This window comes from Heteronotia binoei, chromosome 21, assembly GCF_032191835.1.
Source record: "Heteronotia binoei isolate CCM8104 ecotype False Entrance Well chromosome 21, APGP_CSIRO_Hbin_v1, whole genome shotgun sequence".
NCBI classification, from domain to species: Eukaryota; Metazoa; Chordata; class Lepidosauria; order Squamata; family Gekkonidae; genus Heteronotia; species Heteronotia binoei.
Genome location: NC_083243.1, coordinates 87332868 through 87356795, shown reverse-complemented (window position 1 = coordinate 87356795; position 23928 = coordinate 87332868). Strand labels below are relative to the sequence as shown.

Here is a 23928-nt window from a genome sequence, read left to right as displayed (position 1 = left end):
CCTGGACCCAAAGAACTTCATGGATCATTCTTTTTACAAACAAATTGATGTTTGTTCATGATGTCTGAATGTAGCTAATGCTTTCACTCATCAAGTGATTTATATGCAAGACAAACTCAATGTTATGGTGACATCAGAGCAAACTGGCCAACAGAATCATTTGAGATGGTTCAAAAAGTGGAGCAATATTAATGAGGAGGAAGAAAGACTGCTAACATTTTATAAATAAAAAAATATAAGGAGTTACATGGCTTCTAATAAAAGTCAACAGGGGCTACATTTTGCTAAAAGATGGTTGCACTAAAGGCATCTTGCAGAGACTATCTTTAATCTTAATCAAATGTATAGATCAGAATAAGTGGCAATGGAAATGGGGCGTGCTACCAACCACAAATGAAAAAGAGGAATTACTAATGAAAGATTTTGTTAACAGGAGTAATTGCTGTAGGTATCAAAGGAGGTAAGCATCACTTATCTTAGAAGGTAAGCATCATTTGTGGGGGAGGAAATATCTGAAAACTATCTTATTGTCCAGACATATTAATTTAAAACTGGTTAAAGAATTTCTTTTCAAAGCAGTCAAAATACTGAACTGCATAATAATAAAACAGAAATGATTAATTTGATGGCTGGGAAGAAAAGCTAGCTGTTTAGCTAGATGTATAAAATCATTTTGATTATTGAGGTTCTGCAGCCACAAACTATGCAAAGGGCATGCCAATATGATAATTGATATAAGCCAATATAAGGTCTCAGTGTCGCTAGGCATGACAGTAATTAGCCTTTTTGAATTATAATACTCTGTGTAAAGTTTTGTACATCTTCCCATTAGGCTATGCAAGAGGCATGCGAAACCCCAAGTATTGAGTCCTAAAAGGAGAGCAGAAGAGACTTGACTCTGCTATGGGGTCCTTGCCTGGAGGAGGTAAGTGGGGAGTCTAGAGGAGAGGGAGAGAGAACAGTCCATTCTATGTGGCCCAAGTTTACCTGTGATGGAATAAAAGTCAGTGGTTTGAAATAATTGGCAACTGAAAAAGTTAAAAGTGAGGTACTTACACAGTTTCATCATTCTTGAACTCCAGCTCACCATAAGCATCTTCAAAATCCTCTCCACCTCCTTTTGCTGTCCCTTCAACTGTTCTAAAAGGGACTATGACTGTGCCTCGAGCACCAGATGTCCTAAGAACTTTCACCTCCATGACCCCAATGCTCTCACTAACATGTATCACATCACATTCAAAAGTAAATATGCCTGCATGATCATCATCCAAAATAGTCACAGTAGCCACGCAGGGAGAGGCAAGTATGGCCTTGGGATATGGCAAGTTGTTGAGGTCAGGTGGTTCATCTGTCTCAACCACCCGGAGGTTACTGAGGCGCACAAAGAAATGCTCATCTTCCTCAAAGATATCATCATCAATTATCCCTATTGAGAACTCTTTTTGGGTCTCCCCTGACTTCAAAATAACCGTACCTTCTGTAAACTCATAGTCAGCCCCAGCATTTGCAGAGCCATCTTCTGTCTTATAGTCCACATAAATGGTCTTGGACATGTCCCCTCCTTTCCTAACGATGGTTAGGAGGACAGCACCACAGTTTTCAAGACACTGGTAGGAGCAAGGATCAAAATAAATTTTTGAAATGAATTCTTCAGGTTCCTCCGGCCGCACCTCATGCAAGCTAGCACTTCTTTTGGCTTGCTCAGCTGCATGCTTTTTCAGAATATTGCCTGCTCCAGTCATCATCCTGGTAGCCTGAATCCGATAGAATGCCCTGCTCTTTTGCTGATGAGACAAAGCATAGTAATTGGCCATCTCCACTAGCTGGTCCAAGTCCTTTTCTGGATGCTTTTGCTTCAGGTCTTTGAGAATCCGGATCATCTCTTTCCGAGACTCATCTACCTCTTTCCCTTCCATAGGCACTAGGTTTCCATCCAGAAAGTGGGAATTCATCATCTTACCATCCATTTCAATCCCCTTGGGGTGATCCCCCTCTGTCTCTATTATAATACCCCTGTGCTTATCAGTACGGTATCTTTTGTGCATATACTTGTAGAGGAAAAGCTTTCTGTCTGCTATCCAAGCCAGGATGACACAAACAGGGAAGAAACACAAAGTGAGTAGGCCTTCCCATACCTGGACCACACCTGGAGAAAAGACTGCAAGAATCATGTACAACCATATATATGCAAAGATGCTCCATGCAGCTGTGACAAAGAAAACTCTCAAGTGTTTTATCTTTCTAGCCTCTCCATCAGGAATGGCATAGACACAGATGGCTATGATGATAAACATATTGAAAGCTGCACTGCCAACTATGGTAGAAGGCCCCAGATCACCAGCAATAAATCCATGGCCACAAACTTCTATCAATGACAGAAGAATCTCTGGAGCAGAGGAACCAAGAGCCATGAGGGTCAAATTGGAAACAGTTTCATTCCATACACGGATGGTAGTTGTGGTAGTTTCTCCATTGGATTTCTTGACTGTGATCTCCTTCTCTTGTGACGTGATGACTTCTATGGATGCCATGAAACGATCAGCAATGATGGAAACTCCCAGGAACATGTAGATCAGTGCAACAAAGTAAACAATAACTCTGGCAATTTTGTCCCCAAGAGATGGGTTTTCTGGGTACCATATTGGTAAGATGACACCTTCCTTGCACTCAGAAGAACCTGAGCATGTGTCATTATGTCCTATGATGGGGGAAACTGCCCCTGTGCCAGCGTCCACCTGCAGACCATGTAAAAACAGTACAAAGGTAATGAGCCCAAAGTGGAGGAAGGCTGAGGTGACAGGCTGCAACCTTAACCACGCCATACACAAGATTTAATTTCCACTGTACACAGGTAGCAGATCTTCTTATCAGGTCAGCAGTCTGAAACAAAGTGATAGGAAGAAGATGATTGAAACCAAAGAAAACAAAAAAGGTATACATTTCTTATATATATGCATTAGTGCTTCAAGAAACAGTGACAACATGTGTATTGGTGCTGAGACTTAGAACCAAACTATATATTACATTATCCTTGCATCCTCTCCAGGTCCACCAAGAGGACTTTTAATCAGATGTGCCTTGCAAGTTCCATGTTGGCAATTCTGTACCCAGAAACATGGGGCCCTGATTTGGAGCAGGAGCACAGTGCACAAAGTGAAGGGACTTCACTCCCCATGCTGTTTTCCAGACCTGGAATACCGTTTGCCCTGTTTGGAAACTTAAATATACTGATGGTCACATGTAGGTTTCCCCAGTGGAGCCAACAACAGCTCCCAAGACAACTTCAGGTCAAGAAAGTGGGGTGGGGTGGGGTGGGAAAGCTGAGACTACCCTCTCTGTGCATGCTATGATTCTAATCCAAATTGGTTCCTTGTGAGCTTGAAAATTGAATTTCCAGCACAGGATTCACAAAGCATGTTTCATCAGCTTCATCAAAGAGGTAGATGAGTCCGCTTGCGGAGAGGGCAGGATATAAATTTAAATAAATAAATAAATAAATAAATAAATAAATAAATAAATAAATAAATAAATAAATAAATAAATAAATAAATAAATAAATAAAATATCCTTGTGACAGACCCTGGGATACTGTAACATGTTGTTGTTGTTGAAATTTGATTAATCACCCCATCCTGACTTATGCTGGGCTCTGGGCAATGTACAACATATACCATACAACAATATACAAATTAGAAATCAACACAATAATTTAAATTAATTTTTGAAGACCCACATGTAATCCACCCTAAACCTCTGTGAGAATAAGCTCACTGGCTAAATAAATAAATAACAGTTGGTGTATATTTGGTGGCCAAGGATCCAGAGTATCCCTGAGTAGTAGGGTTCCCAAATCCCCCGCTAGGCCTGGAGACTCCCGATTTGGAGCCTCCTCCCCCCGCTGGCCATAAAAGGGAAAGCGGGGGGAGGGGAGGGGGAAGAACGGCAGCCCTTCCCACCCAGCCCCGATCGCAGCAGCCAGAGCTCTTCCGTTTTCTCAGGCTGCTTCCTGCCCCCAGTCAGCTGGCCGGTGAAGGGAGGGGAGCCCAGCCACGCCCCCAAAGGACCATGTGCCTTTGCACCTCCAGAGGTGAGTGAGTTCTGTCCCCTGCATCAGATTTCCCAGAAACGGGGGGGGGGGGGGTGGAGAGGGAAACGTCTTCTCATAGGGTATAATGGGGAATTGATCTGGAGGTTTCGGGGGCTCTGGGGGGAGCTGTTTTTTGAGGTAGAGGCACCAAATTTTCAAAATAGTATCTAGTGCCTCTCCCCAAAGTATCCCCCAAATTTCAAAACGATTGGACCAGGGGGTCCAATTCTATGAGCCCCAAAAGAAGGTGCCCTTATCCTTCATTATTTCCTATGGAAGGAAGACATTTAAAAAGGTGTGCTGTCCCTTTAAATGTGATGGCCAGAACTCTCTTGGAGTTCAGTTATGCTTGTCACACTCTTGTTCCTGGCTCCACCCCAATGTCTCCTGGCTCCGCCCCGAAAAGTCTCCTGGCTCCACCCCCAAAGTCCCCAGATATTTCTTGAATTGGACTTGGCAACCCTACTGAGTAGCTGTATTCCGCCCCCCCCTCTTTCCACATGCCTCTATTTTTTTAGAAAACTTAGGAGTGGAGGCAACTGATATTACCAACTGCAGAATTGGAGTTTGTTTTTAGATTGCTATATTGCTTTTAGATTGTATATTGTTATATTATATGTATTTGCTTTTAATCTTGTATTATTGATTGTTGTTACCCGTCCAGAGCCCATTTGGGAATGGGCAGGCTATAAATTGAAAATAAATAAACAAACAAATAAGCAAGCAAGCCACCTCTTCAGAGAGCTCTTTGCGGCTATTCTGATGTTTGGACTTGTGGCAAGTGTGTGTGTGTGTGTGTGTGTAACAGATCCCCAAACAATAAGTTGAACTGAACTGACAAAAAAGAAAAATAAATAAATAATGCAACTTGAAATAAGTCCTCCAAACAATTGTGACTTGCAGTTTTATCAGTTTCATCCAAGAATTGATAAAAGGGAGAACAATGGGGATTATATGATTGGTATTTGGCCTATTTTAAGATCCAAGGAGATGATACAGTGACACAATGTGTATGGGGGTGAGGGTGGGGGGGATATGGAAAAAAATCCACAAAAATGGAAATTCACAAAACTGTTTTTCTTGGCCTGTCCCTGTAATTTTTAGATATATGGTTAAAAGATATTCCAGGAATCCTACATAAATAGTCAGGGTTACTAGTTTATATGCATAATCATAGACTAGAGATGTCTCGGCTAGCTAGAGAATCTGCAGCACTGACTGTATTGCAGCGAACATTTAAACGTTAACAGTGTTAACAGTTGCATCTCAAATGGCAATTTTATCATATTCTTTCCCAAGCAGGTACAATCCTTCCAGCATCAGTAACTACCTTTTTTTCTTTTTAGCTTTCAAATAAGAATATATAATGATAAGCAAAATAGAAAGGTAAAAATGCAAATGAACAAAACCAGGTCTGACAAACTGCAGAAAAGAACAGTGAATTGATTTTGTGGTTTCAGAATCAAATCCACATCCAACATCCCTGGAATAGATGAGGATAGAAAGAAATAACACATCTCTTGGCATTACACAGATTAATTCAGACAGGGAAGATTTTTTTTTCTGCCTTGCTCCCTGAAAGGCTAGTTATTGCATTTCCTCCTTTAATTTAGACCAGACTTTCAGTGTTTGAAGACCAGAGGCAAAAGTTTTCAAGAAGATTTCAGAGTCAAACCCTCAAGCCCTGACCCAATTAAGCTCTGTGCAAAAACACCACCAGAACATTCTACAAAGAGCAACTTTTTATTTTTAAAAAATGATCTTCATATCTATGGAGTAGGACTTGCAGGGTAGGCCTGCAGAGTAGGTCTTCTTTGAGCCCTTCATGGCTGATCAATGGACTGTTTCTCACTGTATTCCTTCATAAAAATGCAGTACAGAGCAACTGGCTTTTTCTGCAGCCATTGCATCGTTCTCCTTCTGAGGTCATCAGAAGGCTTTTTGGTTTTCGTTTTAAATCAGCAGTTGTTATTGCCTTATTGTGAGTTAACAGTCCAATGATATACAGTCATGACTGACGAAAGCCTTTTTAAAAAAAAACGCCTCTAACCTTTTCATTAATAGGGTATAAGGGGAAAGGTGTAGGCAGTGTCCTTCCCCTTATAACTCTGTAATGGGAAGGGCTAGAGACTTGTTAAAAGATGAAAGCTGAGACTTTGGCTATCATGGCAATAAAGGTAAAGCTAGTCTCCTGTGCAAGCACCAATCATTTCTGACTCTGCGGCGATGTCACATCATGACATTTTCATGGAAGACTTTTTACAGTGTGGTTTGCCATTGCCTTCCCCAGTCATCTACACTTCCTGCCCCAGCAAGCTGGGTACTCATTTTACCGACCTCGGAAGGATGGAAGGCCGAGTCAATCTTAAGCTGGCTACCTGAATCCAGCTTCCGCCGGGATCAAACTCAAGTCATGAGCAGAGAGCTCAGACTGCAGTACTGCAGCTTTGCCACTCTGCGTCACAGGGCAACCAGAATGTTAATTTGTATTACTCATTGTCAATTTTTAAAAATCTCAAAAAGCCTGCCTGGTGACAGAGCAGGCAAAAAACACAAAGCAAATGGCAGTTTCAGAGGGTGGATTTTGTGGAATCAAATCCCTGCTGAGCTCCCTCCCCAAATTTCACCCTCCCTACTACTGCCCCCAAATCTCCAGAAATTTTCCACGCCACAGTTGGCAACCCTCCTGCAGCTCTAAATAGTTAAATCAGTCTAGGATTGCCAATCCCCAGGTGGGTAGAAGAAAAACCCCCAAGCAGGGTACCATGACAACCAGCCTCACAAAAAAAGAAAACTTAATATCAATAATATAAATTGTCAATATATTCTTATCACTCTCATACAAAATATTTATCACAATATTTATCACAAGTCATACTCTGACAACAACATCATTACATGTGCAACAGAAGGACATGAATAATCATATATAAAGCCCAATCCTGCTGTGGGGGGCGGTTCTCAACTGTGATTCTCTGTTTGGGTTGCACAATCCCCAGGTGGGGGCAGTGAATCCCCCAGTTTGGAGGCCCTCCCCCCCACACACACACACTTCAGGGTAATCAGAAAGCAGGAGTGGGGAGGGAAATGTCTGCTGAGCACTTCATTATTCCCTATGGAAACCGATTCTCATAGGGTATAATGGGGAATTGATCCGCGCGTATCTGGGGCTCTCGGGGACTGTTTTTTTGAGGTAGAGACACCGAATTTATAGCATAGCATCCGATGCCTCTCCTTAAAACACCCACCAAAATGCCCCTATCCTTCATTTTTCCAAAGGAGGGAAGATATTTAAAAGATGTGCAGTTCCTTTAAATGTGATGGCCAGAACTCCCTTTGGAGTTCAAGTGTGCTTGTCACAACCTTGCTCCTGGCTCCACCCCCAGTGTCTCCTGGCTCCACTCCCAAAGGCCCCAGATATTTCTTGAACTGGATTTGGCAACCTTAAATCAGGTCCAGATTATATGTTAAAGAAAAGTCAGTCCCAGTTTATATGTTAAAGAAGGAAATGCAATAACTACCCTTTGGTGTTTTGTCTAAGAGGTCATTATTAGTTAGCAGTTGTCAATCTCCTTGGACCAGCAGCGCTTTGCTCACAGACAGTGTTGAAAAACCCTGATGCAGGGTGTGGCGGAACCGGCCCGATTCTGCCTTCAGACCCGGTCCCGTCAGCTCCCTATTGAGTCGCCAACTCCTGGAGGGAGCTATTTCTCCTCCTGCCCCTTGGGCGCGCTGCCACCACCTGCTCAGTCCCGGGGTTCAGATTGAGAGGAACAGGACTCCCGATTTGAACTGGGGCTCGAGCGAGCATGTGGTGAGCAATGGAGGCTCCTGCCGGGGAGGCCCCCAGGCAGGCAGACTAAGTAAGTAATTCTCAAGACAGGACAAGTTTAGATCAGGGCCAGCAGGACGCGTTTATAAACACCTTTCCTTTGTCATGCTGTTTGCTGTGCTGTGCTGTGCTACTTTTTTAAATGCAACTGTTTTTGTTTTGCTTTTCTTTTTCTATCTTTTTCTCTTGTAAATAAATAGTTTTTCTGTTTTAAATACTGGCAGTCAATCTCTGTACCACATAGATCCCCGGACCGCTTTAGACCACGCTGTGTTAAGAAGGGGGCCCCAGGTGAAGGGGGGGAAGGCATGCAGTTGGATAAGGTGCCAATCCTCCAGGGGTGCCCCAAAGAAGCGCTAAGGTCTCTGTGAAACCCAAGTACAGGGTGGCAGAGGACCTGGAGGCCTAGCCTCATAGCTGGAGAGGGGGATTGGGAGTCCTGTTCCTCTCAATCTGAACCCCGGGACTGAGCAGGTGGTGGCAGCACGCCCAAGAGGCAGGAGGAGAAATAGCTCCCTCCAGGAGTTGGCGACTCAATAGGGAGCTGACGGGACCGGGTCTGAAGGCAGAATCGGGCCGGTTCCGCCACACTGGGCAATCCTCTTTGACTGGTGTTTGAGTTATTTGGTGCCAATCAATCAGACCAGGCTACTGGTTCATATGAAATTATTTCAGTCAAATATATTCAACATGAAATCCATCCTTCCAGGCCACATAACTGGCCCCGGGCCCCCCTTCACACACCACCAGACCCAACTGAATTTTCTTGCAAAAGGAAATAATATGCTTTGTGCAGCTCCAAAATCGTGCAGAGTGGCAAAGATCCCTGGAATTTTGTCCCCCTATTTCTCCTGCTCTTGACAGCCCTGCTGTTGGGGTAATGTTAATCTCATGTTCTAGAACACAACTTTGGCACTGGAAATAAATGAGGTACCTGAAACTTGTTGATCTTTGGCTCAAATTAAGTTTTACACTCAGTGAATCAGAATTATTATAATATGAACCACAGTCTCTCAGGACTAATTAATATTCTTCACTGACATAAAATGCCAATAACCTTTAGTTACCAACTGGTGCCACTGTTGAGTTGGTCCCACAGATTAAGAAGGAATGGAATAATGCCTCCTAAAAACCTTTTATATTCCCAAAGAACTCCCAAGTCTGAAGTGTGTTCCCTAGAGAGTTTGAAGCAATTGCTTGGGAGGCAGACTCCATCTTCCTCCCACCTGCTTTTTAAATGTGTCTTTGTATTTAGGAGAGCACATGAGCAGTGTTCCCTCTAAGCTGAGTTAATGTGAGCTAACTCACAGGTTTTTAGGCTCCAGTTCACACATTTTTGTCTTAACTCAGGAAGGATTGCCCCAGAGCAAACAAATTTATGCAGTAGCCAAATCACTCACGATTTTAATGCCAGTAGCTCACAAAGTAGAATCTTTGCTCACAAGACTCCACAGCTTATAGAGAGCATTGCACATGAGCAGTCTCTTTGTTTCTGACTGCAATTCAAAATGTTACCTTTGACCTAGGCTTGCCAGACCCCAGGTTCCAGTGGGGATCCCCTGGTTTTCCAGGCTCCTCCCCCCCACACCAGCCAGCTGGCCAGTGGGGGAAAGCCCCACCCCAACAGCCACCATGTTCCCTCAGCCAGCTTAGAAGATGCTTGCAACTGTTTGTGTTTTGGAACATGTTTATGCCCTTAAATCTTGGCAACAGGAAAGCAGAGGGTGAGGCATGCAGGCAGAGCTACAAGTGTGTGAAGCTGTGAGAAAAGCAGAGAGCAGAGTTCCTCTATTTTGCATTTGCTTCAGAAGTCATTTCTATAGTAAAATGGATAGGAAAGCCTTAGCTAGAACCTGACTATGGGATGGAGGAAAACTCCACCCCCTAGGCTGCTCTCCTTTCTGTTCCTGTCTGAAGAAGCCAGTTGAAATACAACAGATGGTTACATTCAGTGACTGTTGTGAATAAATTGCCCTGTGAGATCACAAAATTGTAGGTTTGCAAACTGTGTTTAGTTTGGCTGCTTTGTGAGTGTGTGTGTGTGTGTGTCTCTTTAAAAAAGGATGCCTAGAAATGCTTACAGAGCCTGACAAGGGGACTTGGGGGGGTATGACAAATTTCACTTTTATTTAGTGGAAGTGCAGCTACCTGGGTAGCCAAAAAAAGAGAATGCGGAAATGAAGACTGTATTCAGGGGAACTGCACTGCTGTTATTTATTTAGGGAATGGAAACCCTGGCCTCTGGTATTGGCAGGAAAATAGTTGGGGGCGTAAATGATATTATGCTACATGCTGGCAAACCATAGAGTTTCTAGAGATTCAGCTAATATTGAAAATGGGATAATGGAATCCTGGCTCCACCCCCAAAGTCCCCAGATATTTCCTGAGTCACATCTGGCAACCCTACTTTGACCTGTAAAATCCTATAATCTTTAGGTGTAAAATAGTCAAGTTAAAGAGATATGCATTCCAATCTAATAATCTAATCTAATGAAAATCTTACAGGAATAACTTGGAAAGGTAATTAATTTCAATAAAACAATCTCCAGGTTTTGGATCTAAACTTAATAGGCCAAGTCTGGCTGTGTTATTGTTTTGTTTTGTTTTTGTAGGGCTCAAATATGTGGGCTGCATTCTGCTGTCCATATTCCCCCACTGTCTTTAAGTTTTAGTTTTCCTAGAATAGTTAGGGAAGGGGCAGCAAGGAGAGAAAAACGGCCTCTTGGACAAGGATGCATTTGTATCTAGGAAGGATCCTTGGATGAGGAATACAAACCCTAATAATATAATCACATTTGGAGTAGGGTGGGAAGTTACCAACAGAAAATAGGCTTCTCAATGTGAATAACTGACAACTATTGCTTAAAAATGTCATGATGCTATTAAGGAATCCAAACAAAATTAGCAATGAAAAATATGACCTGTATCCAAACCCAAATAAAACTTAGTTCATACTCCTGAGTTTTGTTCATGAACTTAACAAACAAGTTTACCGAGGTTTCAGTTCAATTTTTAGATGGGACTGGAGCACTTTAAAACACTGATAAAGCCCCGATAAAACACTGATAAGTACACTTTCCTGGGAGTTAACCCCATTGAATAAAGATGAGTAGGATTCCGAGTGCACCCACTTAGAATTGCTCTCTTAACTAGCCATTCCAGTTTAATTCCATCAAACCTCATAGATCTAGGGATACCAGTTGCCTGCACCATGTGGCCTACCACTGCCCCCTCCCCTGCTCTGGCCTCTGGTATTGGCAGGAAAATAGTTGGGGGCGTAAATGATATTATGCTACATGCTGGCAAACCATAGAGTTTCTAGAGACTCAGCTAATATGTTGACATCATGTCTGAGTTTTTACCTGGACATGACATTGACACTGAGCATGACATCATATCCCACATTTGCCCCACCTTCAAAGCCCCTGGGGGTGCTAGGCAGTGGCCTAGTATCCCTACATAGATCAGATGTAAGAGAAAAGAGAAAAAAAGCTGACTTCCCATGGCTGCCAAACCAGCACTGTTGACAGACCAAAAGTTGATCCCTCTTGGTGATACAGATCCATTCAGAGAGATAGAAACATCTTTCTCAAGAGCCAACTTTGAACATTAATTTCATAATAAATTGTCCTAGAAGAAAGCAATTTGCTTGCCAATGAGTTACTGACAGTGCAATCCTAAACATAGTTTTATAAGTTCTAAGGCCACTGAAGTCAAGGGTGTAACTCTGTGAGTTTAGTCTTCTTTGCATGACTAGCACATGGTGGAATTAAATTGCTAGCTTCTATTTCTTAACTGAAATTATAAGCAGCAAACTCTACTGTTTTTCTAGTCATTGTTCAAGGCAAGAGAGTAAGATAAAGAGATCGACTATGCTTTGCATGCCTTGTGCAGAGAGACTCACCAGAGAGCAATTTTTTTTCAATAAAAAGCACATCGCAAATGTGTTGCCAACAGCTGAAAATAAATATGTAAATTAAATAAGAAAAGCTGCTTTCACATGGTTTAGTTCTCGTTAACAGTATGTGGATATTAAAACCCACATTAGGAGAGCTGCTTTTATGCATAATTTGCATGTGCAATTACCTTGATTGCACTGCACGTTGCATGATTATTTGCATACAGATTTTTACTTTTAAAAAAAACACCTTTAAAGACCTAGACCTGATTTTTTATTCCTGAAAGTTTTCCCTTCTTTATATGAATGTGATAAATATTGAAAAAGAAAAGTACAGTTACAGGAAAACTTAACCTTTCAATGACAAGAAACAAAGTGTTTGCTATTTATTATGAGCTTACATTATTTGTGGATTCCGCCCCCCCTTTTTTTTGGCTTGCGTTCAAAACTTCATTGAGGAGTTGTTTGTGGAAGACTGCCTTGCCACATATGGTACATATTGACATTATAAAGCAGATTAATTATTTACTGCTGTGCACTGCTTCAGTGTAGTATAATAGTCTTCATAAGATATAAGTAAAAAAATAATGCCAATTTTTAAAATAAAATGGATAGCCCCCCCCGCCCCAAGTCTATTTTACTCTGCTGACATTCTACCTACAACAGCTCTAGAACAGTGATCCCATAGGCATAATGGTATCCATCAATGGGTTTCCTGGTGCTCATTTGCTTGTTTGACAAAGCATCTCTTTCTCAAAGCTAAGAGCCAATTTGTTACCTGGGCAGTGAGGATTCACTCTCCAGTTTTGTGGGGAGGAGTAGCCCTGATCTGTCACTACGTCTTGACAGGGGGGTTACAAACCGGGGAAGTTATTTTAGATTTTTTTCATTTTCATTATTTTCTGTTATTGTTTTTATTGACCCCCCTCCCCGTGCATACTGGGCTGATGGTGGGACTAAAACTAGAGCGGCCTCCAGTGTTGCTGATCAGTGGCAGTCAGATCCTGGTAGGGGCAGACAGCAGCCCAGTATTTCTTCTTCCTCTCCCACTGCCCTTCATACTCTTTCAGAGGTGCCTGTGGTAATACAGCTTTACTATAATGTAAGAAATTTAGTTCAAAAGCCCTGCCAGCAGGGCTTTTTTGGTAGAAAAAGCCCAGCAGGAATTCATTTGCATATTAGGCCACACCCCCTGATATTACCACTGTTTCACATAGGGCTTTTTGTAGAAAAAGCCAAGTAGAAATTCATTTACATATTAGGCCACACCCCCTGACACCAAGTCAGCCAGAACTGTGTTCCTGTGCATTCCTGCTCAAAAAAAAGTCCTGCTTGCCAGTATCTAATAACTACATTAACAAAAATGGGCTTTTCAGTTCATTTTTCAATTAGTAACTATCCAAACACACATCCCATCTCAATCCATGTGGCTACTTATTAGTTCCATATGCTGACTGCAACCTATAACAGCATTATTTTGTGGTTGCTGCAGGTAAGTGCATCAAGAACCTGAGGTTTATAGCAAAGGGATTTCATTTATTTGTCTGGTGGGCACCCACATCAGCACAACAGCAGAACAAAAGAAGCTGATGCTGGAGAGCTAAGTCAGGATCAAAGAGCTTGACAGTTCACAGTGATTCAGATTATTTTAGTGGCACTGCCAGAAGACTTCCAACTTCAAGGAACAAACTGCTGAATAAATGCACTCCCAATTTACAAGAGAACAGCAGAAAGGAGGATAAAATGTGTCCCATCACTTTTGGAGAAGGGAAAATAAATAAAACATTTCTAGAAATGATAAAGGTTTGAATTAAAAAGGTTTAATTTTAAACATTTGGAAATATCAAAATAGGTTGGACTTCAGAAAGGCAAACTTTGATAAACTTAGAAGTATGCTGGGTAAAATCCCATGGTCAGAAATACTTAGGAGGAAGGGGGTTCAGGAGGGGTGGGAGTTTCTTAAAAGCAAAATACTGAAAGCCCAATCACAGACGATTCCTATAAGAAGAAAAAATGGAAAAGGCCTAAAGAAGCCGAAGTGGTGCCATAAACAGCTCTCTAAAGACCTGAGAAATAAAAAAGACTCCTTTAGGAATTGGAAGGAGGGCCTTATAACCAAGGATGAATATAAACAAATCACCAGTGCTTGCAGAGAAAAAGTTAGAAAAGCTAAAGCTCAGTATGAGCTTAGGCTAGCCAAAGATGCTAAAAACAACAAAAAAACAACAAAAAGGGTTCTTTTCTTATGTTCAGAGTAAGACAAACAGCAAGGTAGGCCCATTGTGAGGGCAAGAAAGTGAAATTGTAACAGGTAATGAAGAGAGGGCGGAACTATTCAATTCCTACTTTTCATCACTCTTTTCTTCTGAGGGAAATGGTGCTCAACATGGCAAAAACAACAAATAAGGAGGGTATGAAGTTCCAACCTAGGATCAGCATAGGGGTAGTAAATAAACACCTAGTTTCTTTAAATGAAACTAAGTCCTCAGGGCCAGATGAATTGCATCCAAGGGTTCTAAAAGAGCTTGCGGATGTAATTTCTGAGCCTCTGGCAATTATTTTTGAGAATTCTTGGAGAATAGGAGAGGTGACGGAAGATTGGAGGCAGGCAAATGTTGTCCCCATTTTCAAGAAAGGGAAAAAAGATGACCCGTCAGCTTGACATCTATACCTGGAAAAGTTTTAGAACAAATCATCAAACAGTAGGTCCTGGAACATTTAGAAAGAATGGATGTGATTACTAAGAGCCAGCATGGTTTTCTCAAGAACAAGTCATGTCAGACTAACCTGATCTCTTTTTTTGAGAAAGTGACTACCTTGCTGGATCACGGGAATGCTGTAGACATTGTTTATCTTGATTTCAGTAAGGCTTTTGATAAAGTTCCACATACTATCCTTGTTGACAAGTTGGTAAAATGTGGTTTGGATCCTGTTACCGTTAGGTGGATCTGTAACTGGTTGACAGATTGCACCCAAAGAGTGCTTGTGAATGGTTCTTCATCCTCTTGGAGAGGAGTGACAAGTGGAGTGCCTCAAGGATATGTCCTGGGACCTGTATTGTTCAACATCTTTATAAATGATTTGGATGAAGGAAAAGAGGAAATGCTTATTAAATTTGCAGATGATACTAAATTGGGAGGGGTTGCAAACACAGAAGAAGACAGAAACAGGATACAGGATGACCTTGACAGGTTGGAAAACTGGGCTAAAATCAATAAAATGAATTTTAACAGGGATAAATGTAAAGTTCTGCATTTAGGTAGGAAAAATCTCATGCCTGGTTATAGGATGGGGGAGACTTGTCTTAGCAGTAGTATGTGCAAAAAGGATCTAGGGGTCTTAGTGGATCATACGCTGAACATGAGTCAACAGTGTGATGCAGTGGCTGAAAAGGCAAATGCAATTTTGGCTGTATCAACATAAGTATAGTGTCCAGTTCACGTGATGTGATCGTATCGCTTTACTCTGTTCTGGTAAGACCTCACCTGGAGTATTGTGTTCAGTTTTGGGCACTGCATTTTAAGAAGGACATAGACAAGCTGGAACGGGTCCAGAGGAGGGCAACAAAGATGGTGAGGGGTCTGGAGACCAAGTCCTATGAGGAAAGGTTGAAGGAGCTGGGGATGTTTAGCCTGGAAAGGAGGCGGCTGAGAGGTGATATGATCACCATCTTCAAGTACTTGAAGGGCTGTCTTGGTGTGGAATGTTTTCTGTGGAAAAGGATGGTGTGGAATTGTTTTCTGTGGCCCTGGAAGGTAGGACCAGAACCAATGGGTTGAAATTAAATCACAAGAGTTTCTGGCTCAACATTAGGAAGAACTTCCTGATCGTTAGAGCAATTCCTCAGTGGAACAGGCTTCCTCGGGAGGTGGTGGGCTCTCCTTCCTTGGAGGTTTTTAAACAGAGGCTAGATGGCCATCTGACAGCAATGAAGATCCTATGAATTTAGGGGGAAGTGTTTGTGTGTTTCCTGCTTTCTGCAAGGCGTTGGACTAGATGACCCTAGAGGTTCCTTCCAACTCTATGATTCTGATTCTAAAAGGATATCCCCCCTCCGTTTAGAAAGAAAAGTGCACCTGAAGAAAATGATGCCTATTACTCTCCACAGCAATGCTACAAACAAGAGCTACAATTTTGGAAAGAGAGGAATTCACTCATTTTATAAATATTTAAAGAGTCAGGATGCTACAGCTTCTTTAACTCCATCACATCCTTTTAAAAAGTAATTATTTACACTGCAGCTTATACTGTGCCAAGCAAATTCATGTGCAGTACTGTTCAAAAGCTGTATGTCAAGCCTGGGCAACGATATTTTAAAGCTGCTTGGGAGTATTTGACAGAAAAGGTGAAAGAGGTTTTTCACCTTAGAATTTGCAAGCAGGGAACCTGCCAGGAATGGGGGGGTGTCATTTCCCTCTGTATCCCCTTCCCACTGTTTCCTCTTTCCTTCCCTGGTAGTCCCTGTATCCTCTCCCCCTTCTCCGCTTCCTTCTCTCCTTCCCACCCATCAACCTTCTCTACCCCTTGTCTTTATTGCTTATTTAATTCATTTATACCCTGCCTTTCTCTTCAGCGGGGACTATGATTCTCATCAGCTCCATTTTATCCTCACAACAACCCCATGAGGAGAGTCACACTAAGAGTGAGTGACTGGCCCAAGGTCACCTATTTATGGCAGAGGAGATATTTAAATCTGGTCCTGGTTCCTAGTCTGATACTCTTACTACTATATCAAATTGGCTTTTGTGTGAGAACAGCTGTACAATAATAGCGAACCACCAGGTGGTCACTGCTGTGCCTGTCATTGAAGTTGTATGATAGTGAATCACCTAGCAGTTGCTGCCAGATATGGCTTTGATGAATCCTCCCTCCAGGGCAGAGATGAGGGGAGCAAGGGTGACCTGTGGAACAGCCGTGGAAAGGGCCCTGCTCCCTCTCCCTGCCTTTTACTAACAGAACCAGGACTTGAAGGCTGGCAATATTGTTGTGCTTGCTTAGCAACCCCCCACAATAACCACTGAGGTATTTGAGGTAATCCATTTCTTAAAACTACAGGAGCTGCTTCTATCATTTGGTGAGTTAACAGCCTAATCTATTTTTTCCCCCAGAATTCACATTTTTCTACAAACCTGAGGCTCTTCTCAGGTTTGTAGACGGATCTGCCTTAAAAACAAATGAACATAAAATATGTCATGTTGGATCAGGCCAATGGCCAACCCAGTCCAATACTCTGTGTCACACAGCAGCTCAAACCCAGGTGTTATCAGGAGGTCCACCAATGGGGCCAGATTGCCAGAAGCCCTCCCATTTGTCTAAACTAAACAGCTCTAACCTCTTTTTCTTCATAGGAAAAGTTTTCCATCCCATTAATCATTTTAGTTGCCCCTTTTTTGCATCTTTTCCAATGCTATAATATATTTTTTGAGATCCAATGACCAGGACTGCATATAGTATTCCAGATTAGATCACACCATAAAGTTGTACAGGGGTATTATGATAATGGCTGATTTGTTTTCAGTTTCCTTCCTAATAATCCCCAGCATAGCATTTGCCTTTTCTATTGCAGTTGCAAACTGAGTCAACATTTTCAGTGAGTTATCTACCATGACTCCAAGATCTCTCTCCTAGTCAGTTACTGCCAGTTTGGACCCCACTGATGTGTATTTATAGTTGGGATTTTTTGCTCCAATGTGCATTACTTTGCAGTTGCCCACATTGAACCTCATTTGCCATGTTGATGCCCATTTGTCTAGCCTTGAGAGATCCCTTTGGAGTGCCTCATAGTCCTCGTTGGTTTTCACCATGTTGAACAAATTAGTGTTGTCTGCAGGCTTAGCCACTTCACTGCTTACTCTCAACTCCAAATAATTAATGAACAAGTTACCAGACCTAGTACTGAGCCCTGAGGCACCCCGCTACTTACCACCTTTCACTGTGAAAACTGCTCATTTATACTAACTCTCTGTTTCCTGTTAATTAACCAATTTTTCATCCACAACAGGACTTGTCCTCTTATCCTATGACTGCTGAGTTTTCTTAGGAGCCTTTGTTGAGGAACTTTATCAAAAGCTTTCTGGAAGTCTAGGTAAACAACATATATTGAGTCACCCTTGTCCACTTGATTGTTCACCCCCTCAAAAGGTTAATGAGACAAGATCTTCCCTTACAGACTCCATGCTGATTCTTCCTCAATAGCATTTGTTCATCAATGTGCTTACTAATCCTATCTTTAATAACAGATTCCACCAATTTATACAGTATTGTCGTTAGACTGACCAGACTGTAATTTCCCAGATTGCCTCTGGAACCTCCTCCTTTTTAAAAGAAGGAAGTTACATTAGCTGCCTTCCAGTTCTTGGGAATGGATGCAGATTTTAGTGATAGATTGCGTATTATCAGGAGATCCATAAATTCACATTTGAGTTCTTTCAGAACTCTTGGATGTATGCTATCTGGGTCTATTTGTCAGTTTTTAATTTGACCATCAGTCATGGGACCTCCTTACTGCCAGTCTGACTCTTCTCAATCTGACTCAGGTCTTTCAGTATCCCTCCTGAAATTAGCAGTTCTGGAGTGCACCTTCCACCTTCAATAGTGAAGACAGAAACAAAAAAAAGCATTCAGCTTATCTGCCATTTCCTTATCATCCCCTTTAGTAATCCTTTTACCCCTTGTCTGTTCATGAGCCCAGTCTTCAGATTTAATTATCCACAGTTGGGGCCACATTTAGAATTAATGATATAGTGATAGATTCAATATTGTTAACATAATTAAGTACTCAGTAGGGGAGAAGGGAACCAACCCTGTGTGTTTCCCTGAGGGAGGTATGAGATGAGGCCTTTTATTTTTAAAAAAGAAAAGGGAGATAAAAGTTGTAATTCTATGTATGCTTAAATGAGACAAAATCCTGTGGGACTCAGTGGACATTACTGATTAAGTATGCATTGGATTGGGTTAGGTAGTAAGAAGGAGATGACTGAAAGTGAGAAATACCAAGTGAAGGACAGGCAGACAGAATGGTTTTAATCCTTAGCTGTAAACTGAAATGCTATAGAATACTTCATGAGACAGACACAGCGACATGGATGGTTAGCCAGTGCCCTGGTTTAGCTCTATTAGTGGGGATTTCAGAGAATTACTAAAATTAGAGACAGAAGAGAACTATTAAGTCATCTGCTTCCTTTCCCATTCCTCTTCCAGTCATGGAGATCAGGACAGATTTGTTCCTTTTGTATGCTATTTTTTCTACTTTATTGTCCTTTTCAAATTTAAATAACCTATGAGATGACTATGCCCCTGCTCCCGCAGGAGAATAATCTTACTGTCTAATTTATCTCAGAGGTTCAGATTTTCCCCTTGGTCTCCAGATGGAAATTAGGCAATTCCATTCCTCTTTTCCTCATTATCTCACTTTGTACTTTCTCAACTGTTCCTCTTTACATTGTGTGCAACACTACCGATACTTCCACATAATTGTCATGAACTGGAATAGTTATCCTTTAGCCAAATGGCAGTTTATATCCACAAATTATATCAACTAGCAGTTTAACTATCTATTTCATTTTTCCGACGTAATTCTAATTCAACATCTCTGTTTTGCCACTTGGGACATTGCAGCCTATGGATCCAGTCCTACTGCTAGAGAAGTCAGTGACAATGACAATGAATGAGACTACTACAGGAATAATCAATATATCATTCTACCTCCTTTGTGTGCCCAGTACAGCTCTCAGGTACCCATGTTCTCCTCAGTGGAGCAACCAGCAGTTTGATGCAAGAATATGACTTAAATCAGAAACACTGCAAGGGAAATGAATGATAAAATTATTTTTTTTTTTTTTTTTTTTTTTTTTTGAGTTTCAATAATTTTATTCATCCATTGCAATACATAAAAAACCAAAACAATGATACCACAAACAAATTTACATTACACATACGACAAAATAATAAAGTACATACCTCCTTAGATATCCTCAAATCATAAATTACTTATTCAACCCCTGTAACAGAATTTATAGGATAAACATTATCCTATAACACCCTTCCTTTATCCAAGTTAAGGTATGACTGTGGCATAAAATTCCCAATATGAATGATAAAATTATGACCAGCAGTCTGGCAATGACTTGCATTGAAACTGCTGAGTTAAGGAAATTCCTATCACACCACACTACAGAAGTGTCTTGAGAATACCTGCTTTGGTTTTTAAAAAATCTCCTCATTGGTCCATAGAAAGTCTGGCTTAATGGATAAAGCTCTCTTTAAGCAGCATGAAAGTTCCACAAGGCATTTGAGGGGGCAGAAAATGGAGTAATCAGGACATGAATGACAATTCTTACTTAAGTGCTCTGCCCTTCCTGCTAAATGAAAAGTGGAAATAAAGAATAAAATGCAAGCAGGACCGCAGACAGTAAATTTATTACAATGTTGAAGTAGGAGATGCTGAGTTTCATGGGAAAAGACCCACAACAAAACATCTGTTTGATTTTGATCTGTGTCTCATCTCCTGTCCATTCTGACAGAACTGGAGTATGCTGTTTATCTCTGCCATTGTGCTGCATATGTTATAATTTTTAATTAAATCCTAATATTTTTCTATCTTTCATGCTGTTCCTTGGTCCCTATTTCTAACATCCCTCTTCCCTATTATTGCCTCTGCATCTTTACAGAAGCGTTAAGCTCCTCCCACATTATTATCCTGAAGATTATTAATTCTGCTCTTTTATTTCATTGACTAATGCAGGCCTCCAGTAGCTTTGGCCTTTCTGATGCCTTTCTAAGGTAATGACAATACCTACAGTGACACAGTCCTTCAGCCAAGGTTTGTACTCCCTAAATATGCATACATATGAGCCAATTAGACTGCAGATCTCAGATAAGTTTTCATGGCATATGGTTCAGATACTGTTTTTAAACATGGATTCATCACAGCTACTGAACTTTACCCAGACACTAATTTTGTAATTCAATTTTTTAAAAGTGACTGAGTAATTCATCTAGTGTGATTAATTTCTTATGCGCCCAAACTGCTCATGCTCATAACAGTTATGTATGAGATGCTTATAAATTTCTTTCTTAATATTAATATGAAGTCAGATGATCCATACAGGACTATAGCAAAAAGAAATCACACAAGCAATCAAAAAAAGCAGTTCTGCTGCCACATAAAATTAGAGTTGCCACCTCTCCTAGACAAACCCCTCTGCTTCTCTTTGTGTGTGTTAATACACTGAAATACAAGTCCATTTGCAATGGTTGTGATATGTAGCTTGGAGTGTGTTAAAAAGGAGAGGCGGATAAAAACTTCCAAGTCCCTAAAAACCATGGTCTGCTGACTCCTAACATAAAGTTAGTGAGACACGCATTTACTTGAACCAGCAGTCTGCATATTGGTTACTGTCATTGTTATTTGAACCTGCAGTCTTAGACCTTCACCTCAGAGCTAGCCAGGGTGGGATCACACTGAGACTTTGGCACAGCAGTATCCAGGCTTTGAAAAACCAATGCTAAGGATGGGCATGAACTGAACCACGAATCATGATTCCTGCTAAAAACAGCCAGTTTGTGGTTTGTTCCAAACTGGTTCGTCTGATCCACGTGCTCGAACATGAAAACAAACTGGCCTTTTTTCTTGGCATGTTGATTCATTTGTGTTTGGTTCATTTTTCCAGACAGCCTGGCATGATTCCCCTGCCTCTTGTGCTTCTAGTCGGTTTCCAATGAAACTGACTAGAAGCAGCAACTCTGGTCTCCCCAGCCCCCTGTGCTTCTGTTCAGTCTCCAGTAAAACTGAAGAGATGGGGACACCTGCATTGGCAGGCTGTAGCTCAGCCCCTCAAAATCCAACTTGCACCAAACTTGGAAAGCAGGTAGAAGAGAGTCTTCTGAAGAGTTTGCCATTTCTAATCCACTTGGGGGCCATTCTATGCCTTTCTGAACCAAGATGAACCATGAATCATTCGGAACATTGAAAAAACACAATCTGAACCAAACTACTGAATCAGGCAATCCAGTGAACCAGTAAATGAAATGAATCACCATTTTTGCATTGTGTGCCCATCCCTAGCCAGTGCTCTTTGATGCATACCACAGTAAATCACACAGTCCCCAGCTCACACATGCACAAGAGGAGCTTTCAGACTGCTCCTGCATATGTGGGGCCAGGGCCGGCACATGAGAGTAAGCAAACTAGGCAAATTCCTAGAGCGCCAGCTCCCAGCATGGGTGGGGGACAGGCGCTCCCTCCCTGCTCACACCATCCCTTAGTCCCCAAGCCTCTGCATCGACAGCCGAACTCAGCGAGCACAGCAGAGGGAAACCGACTGGGTTTTTTTCTTGGATTTAAGGAGCCCCACAAGAAACTCGGCAAGCATTACAGAGGGAAACTGAACCAGGTTTTTTTCTTGGTTTTAAGGGGTCAGGAGAGTGTCCCCGACCCCTTGAAGTAAAAAAAAACAAGGCTTCCCCTCTCCAGTGCCTGCCAAATGCTGCAGAGTGGACGTGCTGAGCACCTGGTATGATGACATCACTTCTTGGTGATGTCATCATGCCATGCACACATGTTTTGAGCACAAGAGAGAAATCTACTGGGGGGGCATGCATTGGGGTTCTGCCTCGGGTGACAGAAACCCATGCACCAGGCCTGTGTGGGGCATATGCAAGGCATGCCCTGGCCATTCAGACAGCTAGGAAATGTGCCCTGCAAGCACAGAAGATTTGCTATTGGGAAGTTCCCTGTAGCTATTTTATCCAGTCCCAGCCCATCCTAAGATGAGGTAAGGATGGGTGGGACTCGTGAGCAGATGTGTGTGTGTGATCGCACACATTAAATCCATAGGGGAGGCATGGCTAGGTCAGGCCAAATCTCTCATGTGATCACAGCCACAATGTTTTTTTATGATATACACTCATTGGAACGGGCCTTATTCAGATTCTTCTGGTCTAGACAAGAGCATATTAATTTCCTAGGACATCAGCATTCAATTTTAACCATTCTGGATAGGATTTGGAGACCATCTTGTCTTGGTTGCATTCCTCCTCATGCTTGCAAAGCCCTTTTCCAAGAAGAATGTTGCTCATGCAGAACAACCAATGCCTCTGCCCCTTCTTAAAATCTGCTGTCTTTTTTTGTAGAAAAAGCCAAGCAGGAGCTCATTTGCATATTAGGCCACACCCCCTGATGCCACCATTGTTTAGAGCAGGTCTTTTTGTTAGAAAAAGCCCAGCAGAAACTCATTTGCATATTAGGCCACACCCCCAACATTAAGCCAGCTGGAACTGCGTTCCTGTGTATTCCTGCTCAAAAAAAGCCATGTGTGTGAACGTGTATACACACACACACACACACATCACTAAGTCAAAAGCCTAGAGCAACTCTGGACTTCCCCTCATGGGAAATAGATTAACAATAAAATATCTGGACTGAAGACCATCCTGACTTTTGGTCAAGTTCCAGATATCTAAAGAACAATCATGCTTCCTGCAACTTTTCAGTGTGACATTCCTTACAAGCAGAATACGTCTAGAATCATGTTTAAGCCTCTTCAAACATGAAGTGAAAAAAAGTATATAGTACAGCACAGTTAATTATGACAGTATGGGCAGGCATGTGACAAGAAGAAGAAGAAGAAGCAGTAGCAGCAGCAGCAGCATGCACAGCTATTTCATATAGTGATTCACAGGGACACCCAAAAAAAGACAAGAGAGAAGCTTTTAGAAGTCCTTGAGGTATTAGTGCAGCCAAAAGTTTGTGTTTGACACATCAGTATGACAACTTTCACATTATGGGTATTCACATTATCCATTTATAACATTTTAATTTTTGCCCTGTGAAGTAGGTTAAGATGAGAGACAGTAACTGACCTAAGGTACCCAGCAAGTTTCATGGCTGAGCAGGGATCTGAAAGTGGCTCTCCACGGTCCAGATCCCCTGCCCTAATGACTATGGAATGTAGGCCCTGCAGGCAGTCACACACTCAGAAATACCTCTGCAACCATTTTCTAGAAAATCCATGGCCATTCATAAGGGTAGAAAGGCATGCTTCCACTACATCAGTCAACTTTGAAAAATCAGATCCTCACCAATTTGAATCTAAGAGGGTCAAATACTAC

At 41.8% G+C, this 23928-nt stretch overlaps 1 protein-coding gene across 3 annotated transcripts in view; it reads right to left on the bottom strand.

The window, feature by feature from the left end:
• The window catches only part of SLC8A3 (solute carrier family 8 member A3), a 314593-nt gene that overhangs the window by 270581 nt on the left and 20084 nt on the right, over positions 1 to 23928 (bottom strand). For all 3 annotated transcript variants that reach the window (XM_060262073.1, XM_060262075.1, XM_060262074.1), the window contains exon 2: positions 1057 to 2880. In XM_060262073.1, coding sequence (XP_060118056.1) covers positions 1057 to 2822 — 1766 coding nt within the window. In that variant the 5' untranslated portion in view covers positions 2823 to 2880. The remainder of the gene's footprint in view (positions 1 to 1056; positions 2881 to 23928) is intronic.